At 39.9% G+C, this 18,511-nt stretch overlaps 1 protein-coding gene and 1 non-coding gene across 4 annotated transcripts in view; one reads left to right on the top strand and one right to left on the bottom strand.

Annotated features, from left to right (window-relative positions):
• mam (mastermind) overlaps positions 1–18,511 on the bottom strand; it is a 69,154-nt gene that overhangs the window by 46,653 nt on the left and 3,990 nt on the right. Inside the window, exons 1-2 of one of the 3 annotated variants that reach the window (NM_001299472.1) lie at positions 4,172–4,505; positions 2,523–3,541 (exon numbers count right to left, since the gene is read on the bottom strand). In NM_001299472.1, the coding sequence (NP_001286401.1) occupies positions 2,523–3,218 (696 nt within the window). In that variant the 5' untranslated portion in view covers positions 3,219–3,541; positions 4,172–4,505. Of the gene's footprint in view, positions 1–2,522; positions 3,542–4,171; positions 4,506–18,511 lie in introns of those variants that run through there. The other 2 variants (NM_166030.2, NM_080376.2) reach the window with 2 other exon arrangements.
• mir-4978 (mir-4978 stem loop) lies at positions 7,698–7,844 on the top strand. The gene has a single exon (NR_048105.1). It is a non-coding gene; the product is annotated as a mir-4978 precursor RNA (primary transcript).

Here is an 18,511-nt window from a genome sequence, read left to right as displayed (position 1 = left end):
GGCGGAGGCGTTTTCCTTGTGAAGGAGCGATAAACAATGCCAATGCAACCACAACAAGGCAACAACAAGAATAGCAACAAATAATCTAAGCTTGCAACGATACGCCAATAATATGTTGTCACTTGTCAATCAAGATGCAACAGCAACGAAAACATCATCACCAACAACAACAACAATAACAACAGAAGCAGCAGTAGCATAGGCACTTGAAACAAACAACAATCTGCGCGTGGAGTTGTGGCGGAAAAGCGGGAAAATCGGTGTGTTGGCGGCGGTCGGCCCAAAAGGGGGGGTCGGGGCAGATCGCTCATGCAACTTTTGTTTTGTTGACTGCGCTTCGAGACTTTGACGTACTGACTGACGGCTGTCAGAAAATGCCACACGACCCAAAGTGAAGTGAAAATTGGCAACAATGAGTGCAATACAACAAAATAGAAAAACAAAAAAAAAAGTGGGGAAAAATGTGCAGCCAGTGTAGAAGCTGAAGAAGAAACTGCAACACGCGACTTTCCCAAATAAAATAAAAACCCAAACAACAACGCACATTATAAACAATATGTTGGACTTGGCATTTTGTTGTTGCTGATGGCGATTGCGATGTTGCTTTCTTGTTTTGCATGTTGCACCGGCTTGCTGCAAGCGGCCGCAATTTGCAGCGATTTTCACCGGCAACCGCAGGCGGCGGCAACAATCAGTAAAAGTTTTCCAAAACAGTAAAAGCAGCGAAATAAAAGAAATGAAAAGTGAAAAGCCAACTTAGATTAACCGCTCCCTGTCCATTTCATCGATCATTAATTCGCTGGCGAGATGCCAAAGGAACGGATGAGTGAGTGGAAAATAACAGCGAAATCCGAAAGCAATTAAATCATTCAAATTATTGGAGAATCCGTGGAATGGGCGTTTGTCAATACACAAAACAAGAAAATCGAAAAAAGAATATAAAAAATTAGGTACTATTCCAAACTTAAAGCCTCTTAAATATTTCCATCAATGCATTAGCAATTAGCAAATTTTTCATTGCACACAAATGTCGCTAGAAAATATGTCTGCATTTAATAAGTTAATTAGATGGCAACATTCTGAATGACTTAATGTTTGTACAAATGTTTTCCCTGAAGACATCCTCATCCTTAGCCGCGGGCCAAGACAAATCCACTTTTTGCATATGAAAAGAATTCAAATGAAGGGGGACAAATCATCGGCAACTCTTACAGTCAGCGATGAATAATTACGTGCTGATGGGAAACGAAGGGGCTGGCTGGCTGGCTACGCAGTGCACAGTAGTAGTGCAAAACGACACAAATGACTTGACTTGGCCAGGCGGATGCGGAAAAACTTTTCCACTCCAATCCACGCCGAACCGTACCGAAATGAAATGAACAGATCGCGGTAGTGCGGTAGCCAGTTGAGGAATAACTCACGTTCCGCGTTCAAGTTGCCCAGATAAAAGAAATAGAAACTCCGAGACGGATTCTGAATCAGAGAATCAGTATCTCGAGTTCGAGCTGGCTCTGGTAATTACAAGCTCTGATGGGGTCGCTTGACGGATTGTCGACAGAACTAACAATTATATAAGCCAGAGGCCGTCGAGAATCGCGGCTTGCATCACTCACTCAGAAAAAAAAATCTATCTTTTCATTCGCAAAATTATACACAAGTGTACAACTTTTTTGCGGTGCTGCTGCTGTTCAAGGTATTTTCAAATGCAGCCAAAGGAACGTCAAAAAGTCAGCTAAGTAGTACCTACAATTGCTTGTAGCTACAGCGAATGTATCTTGTAGCTACAAGTTGGCGGCGCAGTTCGAATGCGAGCTGTGTGTGAGTGAAACTGAACTGAAACCGAAAGAGTACAACAAAAAAAAAAAAACCAGCACACTCTCGCACACAAAAATACAAAAAATCGCTGACCTCATTATTATTTTGTGTATATATGTTTGTATGTATGTTTGTACGTGCATTCTCCGCTTGGATTGCTGGCTTCGTATTTATTTCGCTGCTCTTTTGAGACCACGGACTGCACCAGCTCTAATGTGAGGCAACTGTGCATTGATGATATACCCATAGCCGCGTATCTGCTGGATGCGATTTGCATTTGCATTCGCCGCGATAATCCCCAAGCTCTTTGGAAACGCCAATGAAATTCGAAATCCATTTCACAATCACAATCTCATCTTGCGAGGGCGACCGATATGATGTCCATCAAACAAAATGGGATGTAAATCACAAATTGATGGATATATTGTGGGGAATTTCTTCTAAGGATTAATAAGTAATCATTGAAGTATTATAAGTTAATATTACTGATCGAAAAAAAAGTAGCTTTTCAAGGAATTTAAATCTAAAAGCTATACAGTCGTAGCTTCTTTTGAGATTCCTTGACTATTTGCAACCCGATTTCATAAACTTATAAACTTGTTGTAACATGGTATTATAATTTTAAGGCAGTGAAATTATTGGAAGTTATCCAAAGATGCCCAAAAGTAAGACCTTATATATAAGGACATTGAGTCCTTTAAACTCACCACATGAACACTGCTCTGCAGCTGTCCGGCTAACATGGTCTGGGCCTGCTGGTGTTGCTGGTGCTGCTGATGCTGCTGCTGCTGTTGGTGCTGCTGCTGCTGATGCTGCTGCGAGGGATCGGGCAGCTTCTTGTCGGTCTTCTTGGCCGCCCGCTTGTTCTTGCTCTCGAGGAAGCGCTTCTGGAGGACGGTGGTCTCCTGGTTCTGCTGCTCGCAGACGGTATTGAAGGCCTGCTCATAGCGTGGCACGCAATCCGTCTGCCTGCGGCGGTAGTTCTCCATGCGGCGTCGCAGCCGATCGACGACCGGCATCCGCTTGGTGGGCATAGTGTCGCCCGGAGCGGTGGGTACCGCTCCTGGATTTGTAGGGCCGCCAGCTCCGTTGCCGCCAGTGATTCCAGCAATGCCGCCTGTTGCTCCCAGGTTTGCATTGTAGGGCGAGTGTTGCTGCTGCTGCTGTTGTTGCTGTTGCTGCTGCTGCTGCTGAACTTGGATCTGCTGCTGCTGCGCCTGGGCATTGTGCTGCTGTTGTTGCAGTTGCAGCTGCTGTTGCTGCTGCAGATGGAGGCCCAAGTGTTGCTGATGCAACTGGAGATTCAAATGTTGTTGCTGCTGCTGCTGCTGCTGTTGCTGCTGCTGGGCGACGGCGGCTGCTTGGCTGGCGCTCTGGAAAACTGGTAGGCCGCCCGCATCCATAAATGCGTCCGTGGTGAGGCTTTCGCTAGCGCTCGTTGCTTCGCAGCTTTCGTCTCAGTCGGCGGCGAACGCTGACGGCGACGAAATCGCGAAGAACAAGGCGGCGACAGCGGCGGCGAATAAATATATATGTGTATATAGGTTGTCTATATCTGATATCGCCCGATGTTGCTAGCAGCGCTGCTGCTGCTGCTGCTGCTGCTGCTGTTTCCGCACTGCACGACCGGAAATGCCTATTCTACGCGGAGAGGTGTTAGGAATATCGCTGCTGCGGCAGGTGAAAGCAGCCACAAGAAAACCAAGTGCACATCCTGTGGCAAGTCCTGTGAGAGGAAAGAAAAGCACAGCTTTAGTTTTATGTTTGATTCTCTTAACTATATTAGTATGTAAGTGTAACTTAAGCCTAAGGATATTACTTTATTTCCCGAGTACAAATCATTATTTATACTAATATCATTTAATATTATTAGCCAAAATGAATTGATCCCGGCCTTAAAGTGGCTTTGTTATCTGTCCCAAGGTCATATTTACGCTATGCAGCTATCGCATTTCTATTCGAATTTAGGTGGTTGTAGATCAGTTCGCAGCTAAACTAAATACGTACGAAAGCGATTGATAAGAACCGGAAAGTGAGAGCAATAAAAAGAAAGAAAGAGAGAGCGCATTAGTAATGTCAATACAAGTACAATGGTACCTTATACGAGAAACCACAACAAATTAAAAACAAAGTAGATCGACAAACACACTTTCAAAGAACTGATAAAAACAATGCAAGCATACAGTTGAAAAAAGTCTATCAGCCACTAAACCTTTTTTTGTTTCAAGATTTAACGATAAATACAAAAAAGATATTTACAAAAATATTATAAACATTACTTCCACAGACGAATATGTAAGACGAATCTTTAGATTTCAGTTATTAAAAAAAAAGTATCTGAGAAGTTGTTTTTTACATTTAGTAATCCTTGTATTGATCATACTATTAGGTTGATCTATTAGGTCGCCTACGTAAGCTAACTGTGTTCTTTATTTAGTTCTGAACGTCTTTTTGCTCAGTGAATCAAGCAAAGCTGATTAAAGCCAATAATCGCTGGCAAAACGCGAGCGGCCGTTGCGCGTTTTCTTATACACATTCGCATTCGCGTGTCTCGAAAAAGCGAGAAACAGAGAACAGAACGGAACAGAACAGAACAAAACAAAGCCAAATGGAATCGACGTCAAATCGGAATCGGGATTGAGAGACTGACAACAAACACAACTGGCCTGCGCCGCGTCTGGCGGTTGAATGAATGACTGATGGACGGAGCGAGCGTTTGGCACACGGCGAGCGGTTGGAGCTCGGTGGTGGTGCTTTCGATGGCTTGACTGTGGGCTTGAACGGTGCCGAGAAATCGGTGGTGCCGAGTGCGCCGAGTGGAGCTACATTGGGCTCCACCACCACAGCGAACGACAGCCGACGACGACGAACTTTGGATGTTGCAGAGGCGCAAATGAGCAGAAAACCTTTGGCAACTTATGACTGATGGGCAATACTCGTACAGGAAAGCCCTTATAAATTATTATTTTAATTTTTGCAATCTTATCTTTAATATCAAGATATTCTATACAACATAAAATACATTGTATGTATTTATATTTATAATTTATATTGTATAATAGTAGTTCTTTCCGCATGTCCCATTTATGGAAGTCAGCCTGTATGGCTATGCGGCACGTGGATGAAAGGGGGTGGAACCATCGGGGTGATGCAGGCAAATTAAGCTGTAAACAAGAGGCGAGATGAGAAGGCTAAGCCAAGACCCTAAAGCCCAAACTCCTCGGCTGCAGTGGAAACTGGTTTTGGGCCTTCAGTTCAAGTCGAAAAGTCGGGAACCTTTGGAAACGCCAGCGCGACTTTACTCGCGTTCGAAACAAAAACAATAATCCACTCGCATACAAGCGAACGGCGGTTTGGCCGAACCGAATACCAGGCGCGCAGCAAATGCAGGCGGTGAAAGCGGCCGAACGGGAGAGTGGGTGGCTGGGGGAGCGAGAAGGCAACTGGCGAGTGCGAATGAGCGAGACAGCAGGGCTGTTGCTCTCAGCAGGTAAGAGTGGGAGTGCGAGAGAAAGCAAATTATGTTATGCTGTGTACAGAACAATGTTGTAAACGAGTGAGCGCATTTGAGTGATAGAGTAAGTGAGTGAAAGAGTAACGAAATCTAACGACACTCGGAAGAAGAAAAAAGGGTCAGCGATTTATAGAAGAGCGATTTGTTTGCTATTCTTTGCTAATGTTGTTATTGTTATCGCTACTGGGCTTAATTAAAAAACAAAACTCCGTTAACCCATTGAGGTAGGTGTCAAATGGAACGGAAAGACAACTGCATAAGACGAAAACACACGTAATCACGAAAAGCTTCTCATTTACAGAAATTTGAAATCAGCGACGAAAATTAAAAATTACAAATTAGGAAGGCCTTTTTATAAAGAAATTACATACGTATTGGATATATTGTTTATAATTTGTTTTGCCATAGCTTGGATTTTTGTTTTGTTTTATAATTTCTTCAATAAAGGCTGCACTTCAATTTAAGTTGTATATGAAATTGTTAATATCCTCAAGTCTTAGCTAGATAAGAAAAGAATTACGTCTTGACAAATGAAGTATAATATTCGACAGTCGGATTATTCTTAATTAAATTGCTTTCTTGGGACATCATTAATTTTCGGCCGCATCTCTTGTGGAAGTGGCGGAAAACAGTTTTCATCGGCATCGCATGCGGAAATCGACAAAAGCCATCAAATTTCCATTCCACAAATTCTTTAAAATAAGCACTTTCTTGACAAGCATCAACTTCATGAACCATATGATTAATTTCTGTTAATGTTTCGACATTTTACTACGATTTAAGGCGAAGTTATCTCACTCGAGGAAAAACATATTTCAGTGGAACGTCATAGGCAATTTGCGAAAAACAGATTTAAGATGTATTGAAGAATTTTTCAAAATATTACTAAATATTTTAGGGAAAACACATTGGAATTTGTTTTTATTAACACATCACAGTTTACATCTAACGCATTCAAAACCCCATTCAGAACATAACGTAATAACTCTGTTTAATTTAAAAGTTACTGCATAAAATCATCTTCAGCATTTAATGCTCCGTCACCATTTTATCTAACAGATTTTTACCCAATGATCTCAATTCCAAATAGAGCGCCAACAAAAGAGAGCACCACATTTGTATACACACGCAATCGCAGAAACAGTTTGAGAGCGAGAGAGCAAAACACGAGGCTCCACTGTTAAAGCTTCCGTGGGACTTTAACATCGACCGGCGGGCACGAAAACATTGCAAAATCGGCGCGAATTAAAAAATCGCCGGCGACGACAGAGACGCGACAGAAACGGACGGTAGTCCGTATCGCGTTTCTCGCAGCGCCCAAAACCGAAAAACAGCGTGCGGCATTTGATGCGGAATCGCATTGAATCCGAAACAGACCCAGAAGTGAAACGGCGGCGACTTACGTCGCGCGTCTATCGCAAAAACGAACAGGCGCCCAGCGACGGTAGCAGCGCGATTCGGGTGCGTTTTTAGTCGTCGCTGTTGGTGCTCAAAACGGTATTGCAAAAAGAGCGTAAGATGTTGGAGCAAGAGCGAAGAGAGCGAGAGCGAACAATTTTATTTTGTCTCCATGCGCATGTGTATGTATGTGTGTGAACATGCTGCGAGCTCCACAGAAAACTATTTGTATATAGAAATTGGAATTCAAATTTGATTCAAAATAGCATTGATTGCATTTTTACAAAATGTAATAATATGTAGTAACTTAGCTACATTAAAAAGAAATGTAAAACAAACAGTTGTACAGAAAATAAGTTGTTAAGATTTGAGAACTTATATCAATAAGTAATCTTTTATTATAAACAAAAATATTAATCACGGAGTTGGGGATGCATGACTATTACTTATCAATAAATATATAAGAACTAGGTACAATACAAGTATGTATGACGTAAACATCGAAGCTGCTTATATAATTTCATTCATCAGTACTATTTTATCTAATTATCTGATCATAAAACGCCCGTCAGCATTGGAATTAATGAATTTATTAGATAGCTGCAAAAACCGCTCGCGTTTCCAAACGCAAGGCGAAAAAAATGCGGTTTTAAACGCGACCGGCGAGAAGATACATTTTATTGCAAATGGAGAAGCGGCGAAGAAGGCTGAAAGTCGTCGGCTGGCTGAAACGTCTGTTGGCCCATGAGAAAACGACGCCAAACAAAATGGTGCCGCCTCCAGTGACGAAAGCGACAAGCCAACTAACTAGCCAAGTAACTAACAACCAACAACCAACGACTAACGACAAACGCAACACACAAAGAGAACGACAAACGATGGCGGCGACAAAAAGTCAATTTTATCGGAAACTAACAGGCTGCAAGCAGCCGGAGAAAGCAAAGCAAAGCTGGGACGGAAAAGCCAAGGCGGACTTTCCACTTTTCGTTTGGCTGGCCTGGAAAAGCTCTCTTTCTCTATTGCCTCTATGGCTCGGCAGCGCTGGGCGCCTAATCCGAATTGCGAGAAAGATCCGCTTTTCGAGCCAAAAACCATCGAAAAGCCTGGCAAGCACACAGCTCGCACAAATTTTCCGCCCAAAAGCCACGCCCCCGAAATTTGGAGTGCCGCCCACCTGGATGTCCGGGCCAAAATCCAAGCCATCCGGCCGGGACAAAGGCGAGCGGCAGACTGAGGGAAAAATCGAGGAAAATTTTGAATCCAAACCGCAGAAAGAGCTGGAGAAAAGTAGATGGGTATGCTGCTTTCGCAGGGGGCGTGGCGGTGGTGGGGAGGTAGGTTATTCGAAAAGGGGGTGGTGCTTGGGTGGAAAGTACAGAACCAACATCTCCATGCAATTAACTTGATTGTCTCTGCACATGCGCCTTGGGGGAAAACTCCAATCGTGTACTATATTTATCCAAATGCTATCGTATTAGTTTCTCATAGCTTTCCCATAAATTGTCAAATTTTACCGTTTTATGATCAAGCTGTAAAAGTTATTAAATATTAATTAGGTTAACTATCAGGCAAACAAAATAAGCTAATACTTAAGTAGAAATAGAGCAATCAAGCTTATTATTACTTACGCTAATTGGATTATTTTTTATTAGTTCATGTTTTATACGTTTCTTATAAATATAATTTAATAAGAATATAATCTCAAGCGAGAAAGTAATCATTTACTTTACGAACGTGCATAAATTGAAATACGAGCAAAAATGTATAAATAAAATTGATAAGAAAATCATCTTATCAAGCCATGTGTGCGAAAGTAATTCATTTGAAAAAGCAGCTCTATACAACCGGAAATATCATCTCTGTCTTCACTTCCAGAATTTTCCAGCTAAATTCTGATTCTATATCATTTCGAAAAGAAGATAACACATTGTGAATTGCAGGATTTTAGTTCACACGCAGGGCGAAACCGCAAGCATTCGCCATGATATATAAATAAAAATCAAGGAAAGCCCACAAGTATATGCAAATTGTTGTCCAGCTGCAGCTGCAGTAACAACAGCAACACATCAGCAGCAGCAGCAGCAGCAGCAGCAGCAACAGCAGCAACTTCGCCTCCAGCAACATCAAACAGCAAACGCAGCAACAACAGGTCCAGAAACAGATGTCGTGCGATTTTTTGTAGAGTAATAGCATGAGAAGTGGAGTTGCGGAGTATCTTGCAACAGCTGCAACATGCAACATTATCGTCCATGCTGCTGCAACATTGCAGAGGGCGCCACTGTTGTTGTTCCATGCCACCAGCAATGCGGCGCTCAGAAAGGCCAGCCTGCTGGTACAGTGGTAAAATGCTTAAGTGGCAAGTGCCCCACCAGCGGGATACACCCCTTCAGTACCAGTATTCAGTATTCCTCGCCCGGTTTTTTCCTCGCTAGTGTTCGAAAAAAAAAAAACAAAAACAAAAACAAATCTCACAGTCTTCTTCTAGCAAAGTTTCGAACACAGAAAGAAGTCAGGCTCGGCCGCTGCCTATGTTGTTGTTTTTTTTTTTGGAGTAGTTCAGAGCAGGGACCCAAAATGAGAGTGAGAGATGAGAGGAGACAAAATCAGTGTAAAGGAAAAAAGCTACCGCTCTAAAAATTGGTGCGACTTATTACATATTTGTTGATTTATTGATTTAACAGTATGTAAGAAATTAAACGGAATGTAATTGTGCTGTTGATCTCTAAAAAAAGGGTTTTCATGATTTTCTATTTTCTATTCTGCCTTATCAAACAAAATAAAAATGGATTAGCATGGAAAATTCAATTTTAATAAATCGCTAGGAAATCCACACACACTCACAATATAAATATATATGTATTTGTTAAAAAAATAGCACAAAAAAGAAAGTCTTTATAAAATTGCGCCGAATATAAATATTGGTTTAAAAACATTGCGCATAAGGAAATCTTACAATTTATCCAAAACATCGTAATTGTTTAAAACGAGACTTCTTATAAAATTTTTTTTATGTGACGAATTTTTTATTTTTATATGAGTTGCTTTTTGTTGTGGGTTTTTTTGGAAATTAAATAATGAAACAATATTTCTTCCTAATAAATCAAATAAAAAGTCATTCTACTCTCCACATTAAAATTAGCAAAAACAATTAAACAATTAGTTTATATCAGTGTTTCCGCAATTGCCGAACGTACTGAGCATTGTTTTAAACATTGACGGTCTTCTAATTTTTAAGAGATAAGAGTTTTGGATCATAAAAATAAGCAGTGCCGCAAAATCGAATACCCAAAGAGTTTATTATGATTAGGATTTGTTTGAACAAGAAAAATTCCCAATATTTGCGGAAGTCATGGGATGACTTTAAAATATAATAAGATAAGGGTTATCATGGGTTCATTAAGTTCATAATTATGTTGTTATCAAATGGGAACATTTGGACACTGCGAATATATTTCTAAAATTGCTTATAGCACAAACTTCCAATAGTACTCTATGGTTAGTGCCTTGAATTTTTGTTTGCCCAGCTACTATGTCTCATATAGAGATCGCACTCTTCTCGACTTTTTGGAACCCGTCTCTGCACAGCTGCCTGCATCCATTTAACCCATGTTGTACAACAATTTAACGGCCAACCACTCGCTGAGGCGCTTCTGCATTCTGCCGCTCGAATCTTCTTGCTCACAGGGGTGACTTTCCACGGTCGGAGAGGAAACCCCATTAAATGAATAGGACAATGAATAAAAATGCCTGACTGCCTGCCAACTTTAATTAATTTTCTATTTCTGTTTTCATGCAACACGATTGCCGATGAGCGTACCACTTTTCGAACGATTCCAAATTATTCAATACGCTCATGGGGTTAAAGTAAATAAAAATATATATACATATATATAAATCGTTTCAGCCCTTGAAGCATTTGCATTGACAATTTTGTACAATAAATAAAAGGAAATGCTTTTACTTTGATCAGTTATAATCAAAATATCTTGAGTAGCGTTCACAGTAGAATTCCGGTTTTTCGCAAGGATATGGCATAGGATATCGTAAGGACTTTGGCAAACATACATATGCGTGTTGGTACTTAAATGTAAATGTACCTGGGCAGGTGGGACTCAGTGCGGAACGAGGCAGAAAGAAGAGAAGCCCGTCGCTCGTATGTATCCTGGAAGTGGAACCCACAATTGCTCTTCCGGTTCCATCCCTATCACACTCGTCCCTTCGTTTTGTGCCCCAGAATTAACCCCTCATTCGCCTGGCCTGTTAATGAAGTCTTAAATTGTCTGTCGTTTCGCAATGCTTTTTGCTAAATTAACAAACAGCGCGCGGAAAACTATAAAAAAAAAACAAATAAAAAATTAAACGGGGTCCGGTCTCTGCTTTACCCATGCCCCCCCCCCTTTCGCCTTTCCCCAAATCCCCTCTTATATTGCGCTTAAATATTTATGAGCTACACGTGACGATGGCTGAAAGCCATGAAATTGTCGCTAAGCGATGAGCGGAAAACAAATAAAATTATAACATTTAACTGGTGAAATAACTTGAAAACTTTTCATAAATAGCATTAAAAATAACGACTGTTAAATATTTGCATGCTAAGTAGAAGCTTTAACATAAGAAATGCATATAATTAACATTTTACCATTGCATTCCCTTTTTAGATAATAACTTCGTATTATCCTGATTTTGTTATCACACTTGTAAGCTTATAGAACATCTAACATGTACTAAATGCCATTCAGACAGTCTTGTGCCCACAAAACATTTTCTAGTTTTCTATTTATTTTGTTTTACGGGCGCGAAAATTGATTAACGTTAATTAATTCATGCTGCGAGTGGCGTTTATATTTGAACAAATTGGAACTAAACGAGATGTTCGAGTGCCCGGAAATGCACACAAACATACAAACACACGCGCACACACTCACAACCGCTGAGATACAAGATGCAAACACACAGATACAATGTTTGACCCAGTAATTAAGGCGTGTTTAGCAGGCGCATTTCATGAGGCTAATTAATGAAGTTCAGTCCATCACCATGCAGCTTCATATCGCCCTCCCGCTCTGCATTTTCCATCTCTGTCTTCTTGGCAACCTGTTTTCCCTTGGTCTTGTGTACACAACAAAAGCAATTTCAGGGAAAACATTTCTCTCCCATTTTTCTAGTATTTTTTTTTCTCCATTTTCCTCAGTTACTTAGTAGATGCAACCAAAAACGCCACAGGCTTGTAAGCGCAAACAAATTAAACGCAGCTAAGGCAAGAGAAGATGCACAGAAATACAGTAAAACTTGTTGAAGAAAAACGGTCTAAGCCAAAGTTTGAAAAATTACATATATGTGCCATAATTTAAATATCTATCCAAAATATAATCTATAAAATATATGACTTAGACATTTAGTTTTGTAGTGTAAGATGTAAATATGTTAAAATATTTAAGTATTTAAAAAAGATAAGATATCTTCTAAAATCAGATACATGACGAAGTATTTGTGAATAATAAGTAATTACACTTTCTTTTCAAGATTATAGGTTTGCGTTATGCATAAAGACCGAAATGCTTTATGGTAATACCAATTACATAGGTATTGATACCGAGCAACTTTATTATTTGCATTAATTTTTACTTATTTCATTTTTTAAGCATAACCTAGAATCCAAAATGTCGTTTATTTAGCGACTTATAATAATTCAATTCAGTTTAGAAAACGGTGATCCTTGGGGTGCCAAACTGTTCGTTTTTAGCTAAAAGAAGTTCGACCCCATTTTTTAAAAAACCGATGACAGCAACAAAAATCGAAGGAAGCCGCACAAAAATGTCCAACAAAACAGCGACGCCGGCAGCGCAGTAGCAGCGCAGCAACAGAGGCGGCAGCGTGGGAGTTTCGTTAACAGCTGTACCCAAAAACACGACGTCTCTCTCGCTCTTTCTCGCACTCTCTTTTGTTCTCTCTGCACGTAACAACATCCCTGCGTCACACGTTGTTATTGTTGTTGTTGCTGTTGTTCCTGTGGACTGTTGTTGTCGTTGCTTCTGTTGTTGTTGTTGCTGCCGCTGTTGTTGTTGTTGTTGTTGCTGCTGCTGATGTTCCTGCGCTGCCGCTGCCTAAGTTGTTGTTGGCTTTTTGTCACAGGTCGTTGCACTACCAATACCCATGCAACAAAGAGAGCGATGTACGCTGTACAGTGTGACACATGCAGGCCGCTCGGACGGCAGTCGTCGACAAAAGGCAGCAGCAACAACAGCAGCAGCAGCATCAGCCACCCCCTCCATCAGCACTATGCGCCCTAAAAAACCTACGTAAGTCCCTGACCATCCAAAAACCCCACGAGTGATGCGAATATATCTACTATGTGAGTGCCGTATCTAGCAGATACTTTATCGTGCAGATACTTTTATGCTAAATTCTTAATGGATGCAAATAAAATAGAAAGCTCAATACCGAACCAAATTAAATGTTATTTATTATTAATTATTATGCTTAAGTTCTCTAGAACTAACAAATTTGCAACAAAATCTAAAAAATAAAAATTAATCCAAACATTGTAGTATATTAGTACTTTTCATAGGTGAATTAGCCATTTTTTTTTATAAGAAACTTAAAATCACAAACTCAATTTTAGGCTAAGCAAACACATAAAATCATATCTGGCTAGATAATTAAGGTCATAACAACAAATTAGTTATCTTTACCAATGTCTGAACATCATTCAAACGACTCAATAAAGTAAGGAATAGTATATTTCACGCGCTTCACACGAATTTTATTGTAATTTTTATACGCCTCCAAAGTACGCACAAATAACGATAAGAAAACTTTCCATAATAACTGAGAAAAGTGTGTTGACATTTCGATCATTGTTGCTTAAGACCTGTTCGCACCTCTCTAACTGTCACATAAATTGACAATCTTGAAAATGGAAATTTCCTATGCCAATCTTTTAGCTGAATTCGTTTGCTTGGAAATGCAAATGCACAAGGGTATAAAAAATCCGGCCATAAATATGTAATGAATCAAGTGGCTGCAGGTTTCCCATTAAAAAGGCCCAATTAAAAACAAGTGGAAATCTTGCTGGCAGATCAAGGAGTTATTTTCCCCATTAATCCTTTCGAATATTTTTACTTTTTTTGGCTGGGGAACTGTTGGAAAACAATTTTAAAGAATATACTCAAGTGGCACGAAAAAAAAAAGAGTTGCTGTGCGATTATTTTGTGTATCTCGCGGGGCATAAAAGAAAAGCATTCAAATGAACTTTCCTCGCTGGCATGATTGTTGTTTTTGTTGTACGTGGCACAAGTGCGGCCGCATGCTCAAGCACACACCCATACACCCAAAGAAAGAACCAGAAAACGTGTTGAGTGGCAAAAAAAAAACGTAATAATAATAATAATAAAAAACAAGAATGAACGCTTCTGTCGTAGCCTAGACCAAAGTGATACCCGCTCGTTACTGACAATTTAGAATCAGCTTTCTTCTGTCACTGAAAACTTAATGTGGCAAGAGTGTAAAAAAGTGCATTAGTTATTTTTTACAAAAGCCATTTAGAAACTGAAGAGTAGCACATTTTAATACCACTAAATTTTTAAGGACTTGATTTCGAGAGCTTGGCTTAAACTTTCTTCACTTTGATAATTGCTGATTACATTTTATTAGCGAGCATTAATCTGATTGATTTTAATGATCAATCATGACATCTTTCTCTCTTACGCAAAACCAATATACCCTACGTAATGTTCGTGTGACGGGTATGAAATCAAGTAAAGAATACCAAACAAAAACAAGTCAAACAGAGATAGGGCTCTTTCCGTCTAGAAATTTCATATTCAACATATTCCCCACCTTTTTCACCCTTTTTCCAGGCAATTTGATTTTCGCAAAAGCTGAGTGTTTCTCCAAAACCTTCTGTTTTCCCCGCATCGCAATTTAAAGTTTGTGATTTTAAATGATTAATGTGTTAGTCAAGATTTCGTACAATGATTGATTAATTAACGTTGACAACACGAACGGCAGAGAAGAACAAAAAATTGCCGACACACGCACACCCTTTCCATAAACACACACCAACACAAAGGCTGACTCTTTTGGTTGTCCAGTTTTCCATGACTTCTTTTTTTAGTTAATAAATTGACTTCCATTTTCGTTACGGTCTTTTCTTATCCCCTTCTTCCATCTTCATGATATTATTGTTGCCGTTGCGTTTCCCACCCAAAAGCATTTTCCTATGAAATCCGAAACGATGGCTCTGCGGACGTTGATGTGTGTGTGTGGCCAGGTTTTAGCCTTGATTGATTCGAAACCGAGTTTAGTTAGCCCGAGAAACCGTAAGGGGTAGCAGAGATCAATGCACAGAGAGAAATCAATGTGCACTACCTCGATAGATTTATACCAAAAAGTGTTTAATTTTTGCGTTTAACCACGTTAAATTAGCTGAAGCAACTTGGATTTGTTGTTTAGAATTGGATCTAACAGATTTCGATAAGAAACACTTCGTATTACTATTATTACTCTAGTTTTTCTCTCAGTGTTCATATTTCCTTTGCAGTTTGCCACTGTCAATCCAGTCTCTTTCTCACCTCAATTTCAAGCCATATGTGCGTGTGTTTGCAAAGGTGTACACGCAATTAATTATGTTGACAACTGACATCAATTGAAACGCTATCGGAAGGCAATCATCAAACATTAATCGAATGTGACATTCGGCAGGCAATTCTGAACTTTGCTTTTGTTCTCCAAGAATCCCAGTTAGCTCCTTATACACAAATGCACATAAATTACACGTGAGGAAAGTGATTTTCCTGCTTAGACAAATATCGCTTTGCATGACTAACGTCGATTTTCAGTCATGTAAAGGATATTAAATAGATACTGTTATTTGATTACTGAAGTAACTTGTTTCAAGTGCTTGGGTACTTATTCTACCATTATGATTATTGATTTCAATTAAATTTACATTCGCTACTGTTAAGTTGTAATTGAAAGCAGTTTACATGTTTTTGGCTTTCTCCATTCATTTATTAAAACTTGAATCTTTAAACCATGCATTAAGATGCCCCATAGCATGAGATACATTTTGGTGATATCACGGCACAGTGAATATTTACAAATGCCGAGCCATTTTACAAAGTCTCCCCCGAATCGTATGTACCCATAAATTGGTACTTATAGACAATCGCTGTATAAGTGTGCCACTACATAAATAGATTTCAGTACTGGATTGTTTATACAAGCGCATATAGAATATATTCCCTTATCGGTTACGTTCTCCCGAAGCGGATCGTACCGACACCAAAAACGGTGGGTCTTGATTCCAAATGGCCCCAGATGAATCGAAAACGGATCTCATTACCTGAAATGCTCGCATTGCATATTCAACAAGATGACTACCAGTTTGTGTGTTGCGACAGATCTCCGAATCGCCGAATCGTCAGATACCCCAGTTATCCCCGCCGATATCTTGCCCGATCAACGACCTCTCCCACCCGCGCTCAAAATTCCGTGGGCCAGACAATGGGCGGCCATTCATCTTTACGTAATTTCGATATCAGAGAAGCGGCGCAGCACAAACAACAAACAATAAGAAGGCAACACAAAATTGTTTCTTTGAAACAAAAGCACGAAACAAAAAGTGAAAGTCTAATTCAGCGACAGGGAGACCTAACTAACACAAACCCGAGGCGTTTGAAGAGGCCAATATGCCGGATTTAGGAGGGTATTGTAATTATAGCCATGCCAAGTGAACTTAATGAGTGCATTTAATAAGGAATCTCAAAATTCACTCTATTCTTCGTGCATTCACTCGGCGTTTCCACCGCTCCCATCGTCACAATCGAAAGTATCTCGGCATTTTATGGATCTACAATTGTTGCCAGATGTTTTAAACCAGTTTATTTGCCAAAGCCAATTCGAAATCTATAAAAATGTTTATTTATATACTATACAGACAATCGGTGTGCACATATATGTATATCTTCATACGTGTTTATGCGGTCCATATGTGCAGGAAATTCGATGTCGAGGCGATGCGAGCAAAGAGAATATGTTTAGACACAAAAAAAATTTAAATAAATTTTATATAAAAATCCCATAATCACTGCCTCTGATTTTTTGTAAAACAAAGAAAGGCAACTGTTATGGGCGACTTGTGATTGCTCTCACAATAAAATCGCTCAAATGTAAGCTTAACAATCTTTAACCTTCATTATGAATTTCAATTAAGACACTGAAAGTTAAGGAAAATTAACGATTTTAAATCAACTTTAATTAGATGTTAAGTTGACAAACTGTATTAATTTAATAAGATTTAGTAGAGTATTAAAACAGAAACAGTGAACTAAACTAATTCCCACGCGTCATATTGAACCAACAAAAGCATCAGGAGTAGAAAAAGCTGCGAACCAAGTTAACAGGTTAAAAGCCAACTGCTTTGGTTTGATTTCGACGGTTTTTGCTTTGGCTGGGAGCTAATTAAAAATGCATTCAGCTTGGCCAGCTAAGGCGACAACAACAAACAGGGCCGGCCAAAACAGCAGTTTAACCAATTAGCATGTGAGGGCCAACTAAAAAGGCAAACAAATGAATGTAATGAGATTGACGACTTTTCGATTAGCCGCCTAGCACAAATGAAAACCACCACCCACAGCCACCCCTTTCTATACGAATTTTTTGTACTTTTTTTTCTGACTGATGCGGAAGATTGCCTAACTAACGGACCGGAAAGTATCTTAAGCAGAGCACAGAGCTGAACAGAGAAGAGTATCTGGCAGATGCGTAAGCGTGCCGGTAGATTTTCGATTCTTCACTCGGCACCCGAACTGAAAAACTGATTTATATTAACCCGAAAAAAGCAAAGAATCTTAAATGAATTTATACTACGACAAAAGGCAACGCACGTTTGATGTTGTAGATACATTCTGTTCATGTTGTTGCCGCTGCCGCGACGCAAGTACAACGGAAAACGACGAGCAAGTACAAATACGAGTACGAGTACGAGTACGAGAGTATCTCTCGGGTTTTTCGGACGTGGACGTACGAGTATCTGGTCATGAGTATCTGGTTCCGCGACGCCACTCAGCACGTTCATTATGGCATTTTGTCAGAAACAAATTTCAGAGTCGCTCTCGCCCCGAAAGTGTGCCTGTATCTGAATCCGTGTCCGTATCTGTATCTGATGTATCTGTATCTGTGCTTCTGCCGTTGCTGTTGCCCCTGTTGTTGCTGCTGCTGCTGCTGCTGCGGTTTGTTGCGCGATAAGCATACGGATATGTCAGTTAATTATTTGTTTATATTTCATATTGCCTCGCTCTCTTAAACTGTACATACTCACTCGCCCCGTTCGTTCATGTGCGATGTACACATTTCGTCGCCATCGATACGCGTTTATGTGGTCTAGACTTTAGAGTCTAGACTCTAGAGCTAGAGGGGCTCTACATAAAGAGTGCTATAGCTAGATGTGTATATGGGCACATCTGTATCGTACATTTCGCATATGATTTTCTGCTGATTAAGGCAAAAGCAAACACACCCGGTCCACAAGCCACTGGAGTCTGCTTGATCGCACTGTATGCGATTGGTTCCAAAATGGGTGCGATGCCTCATGTTCAAAAACCTCTCAAGATTACTTTATACACAAGAACGTGTGTGATCTTACAGTTTTAACTTGAGTTGAATAGGTTTTATTAATAGGTTTTCTTTTGTAAAGTAATCCTTTTATTTTATGGTATCGTTTCAATTGATATCGACGTGCTTGTAAATATTATTAATTATATTACATGGTTACGAACGTAG

Source organism: Drosophila melanogaster, chromosome 2R (assembly GCF_000001215.4).
Source record: "Drosophila melanogaster chromosome 2R".
Lineage (NCBI taxonomy): Eukaryota > Metazoa > Arthropoda > Insecta > Diptera > Drosophilidae > Drosophila > Drosophila melanogaster.
Note: the sequence above shows the minus strand (reverse complement) of the source record. Positions and strands in the feature narration are given on the sequence as shown.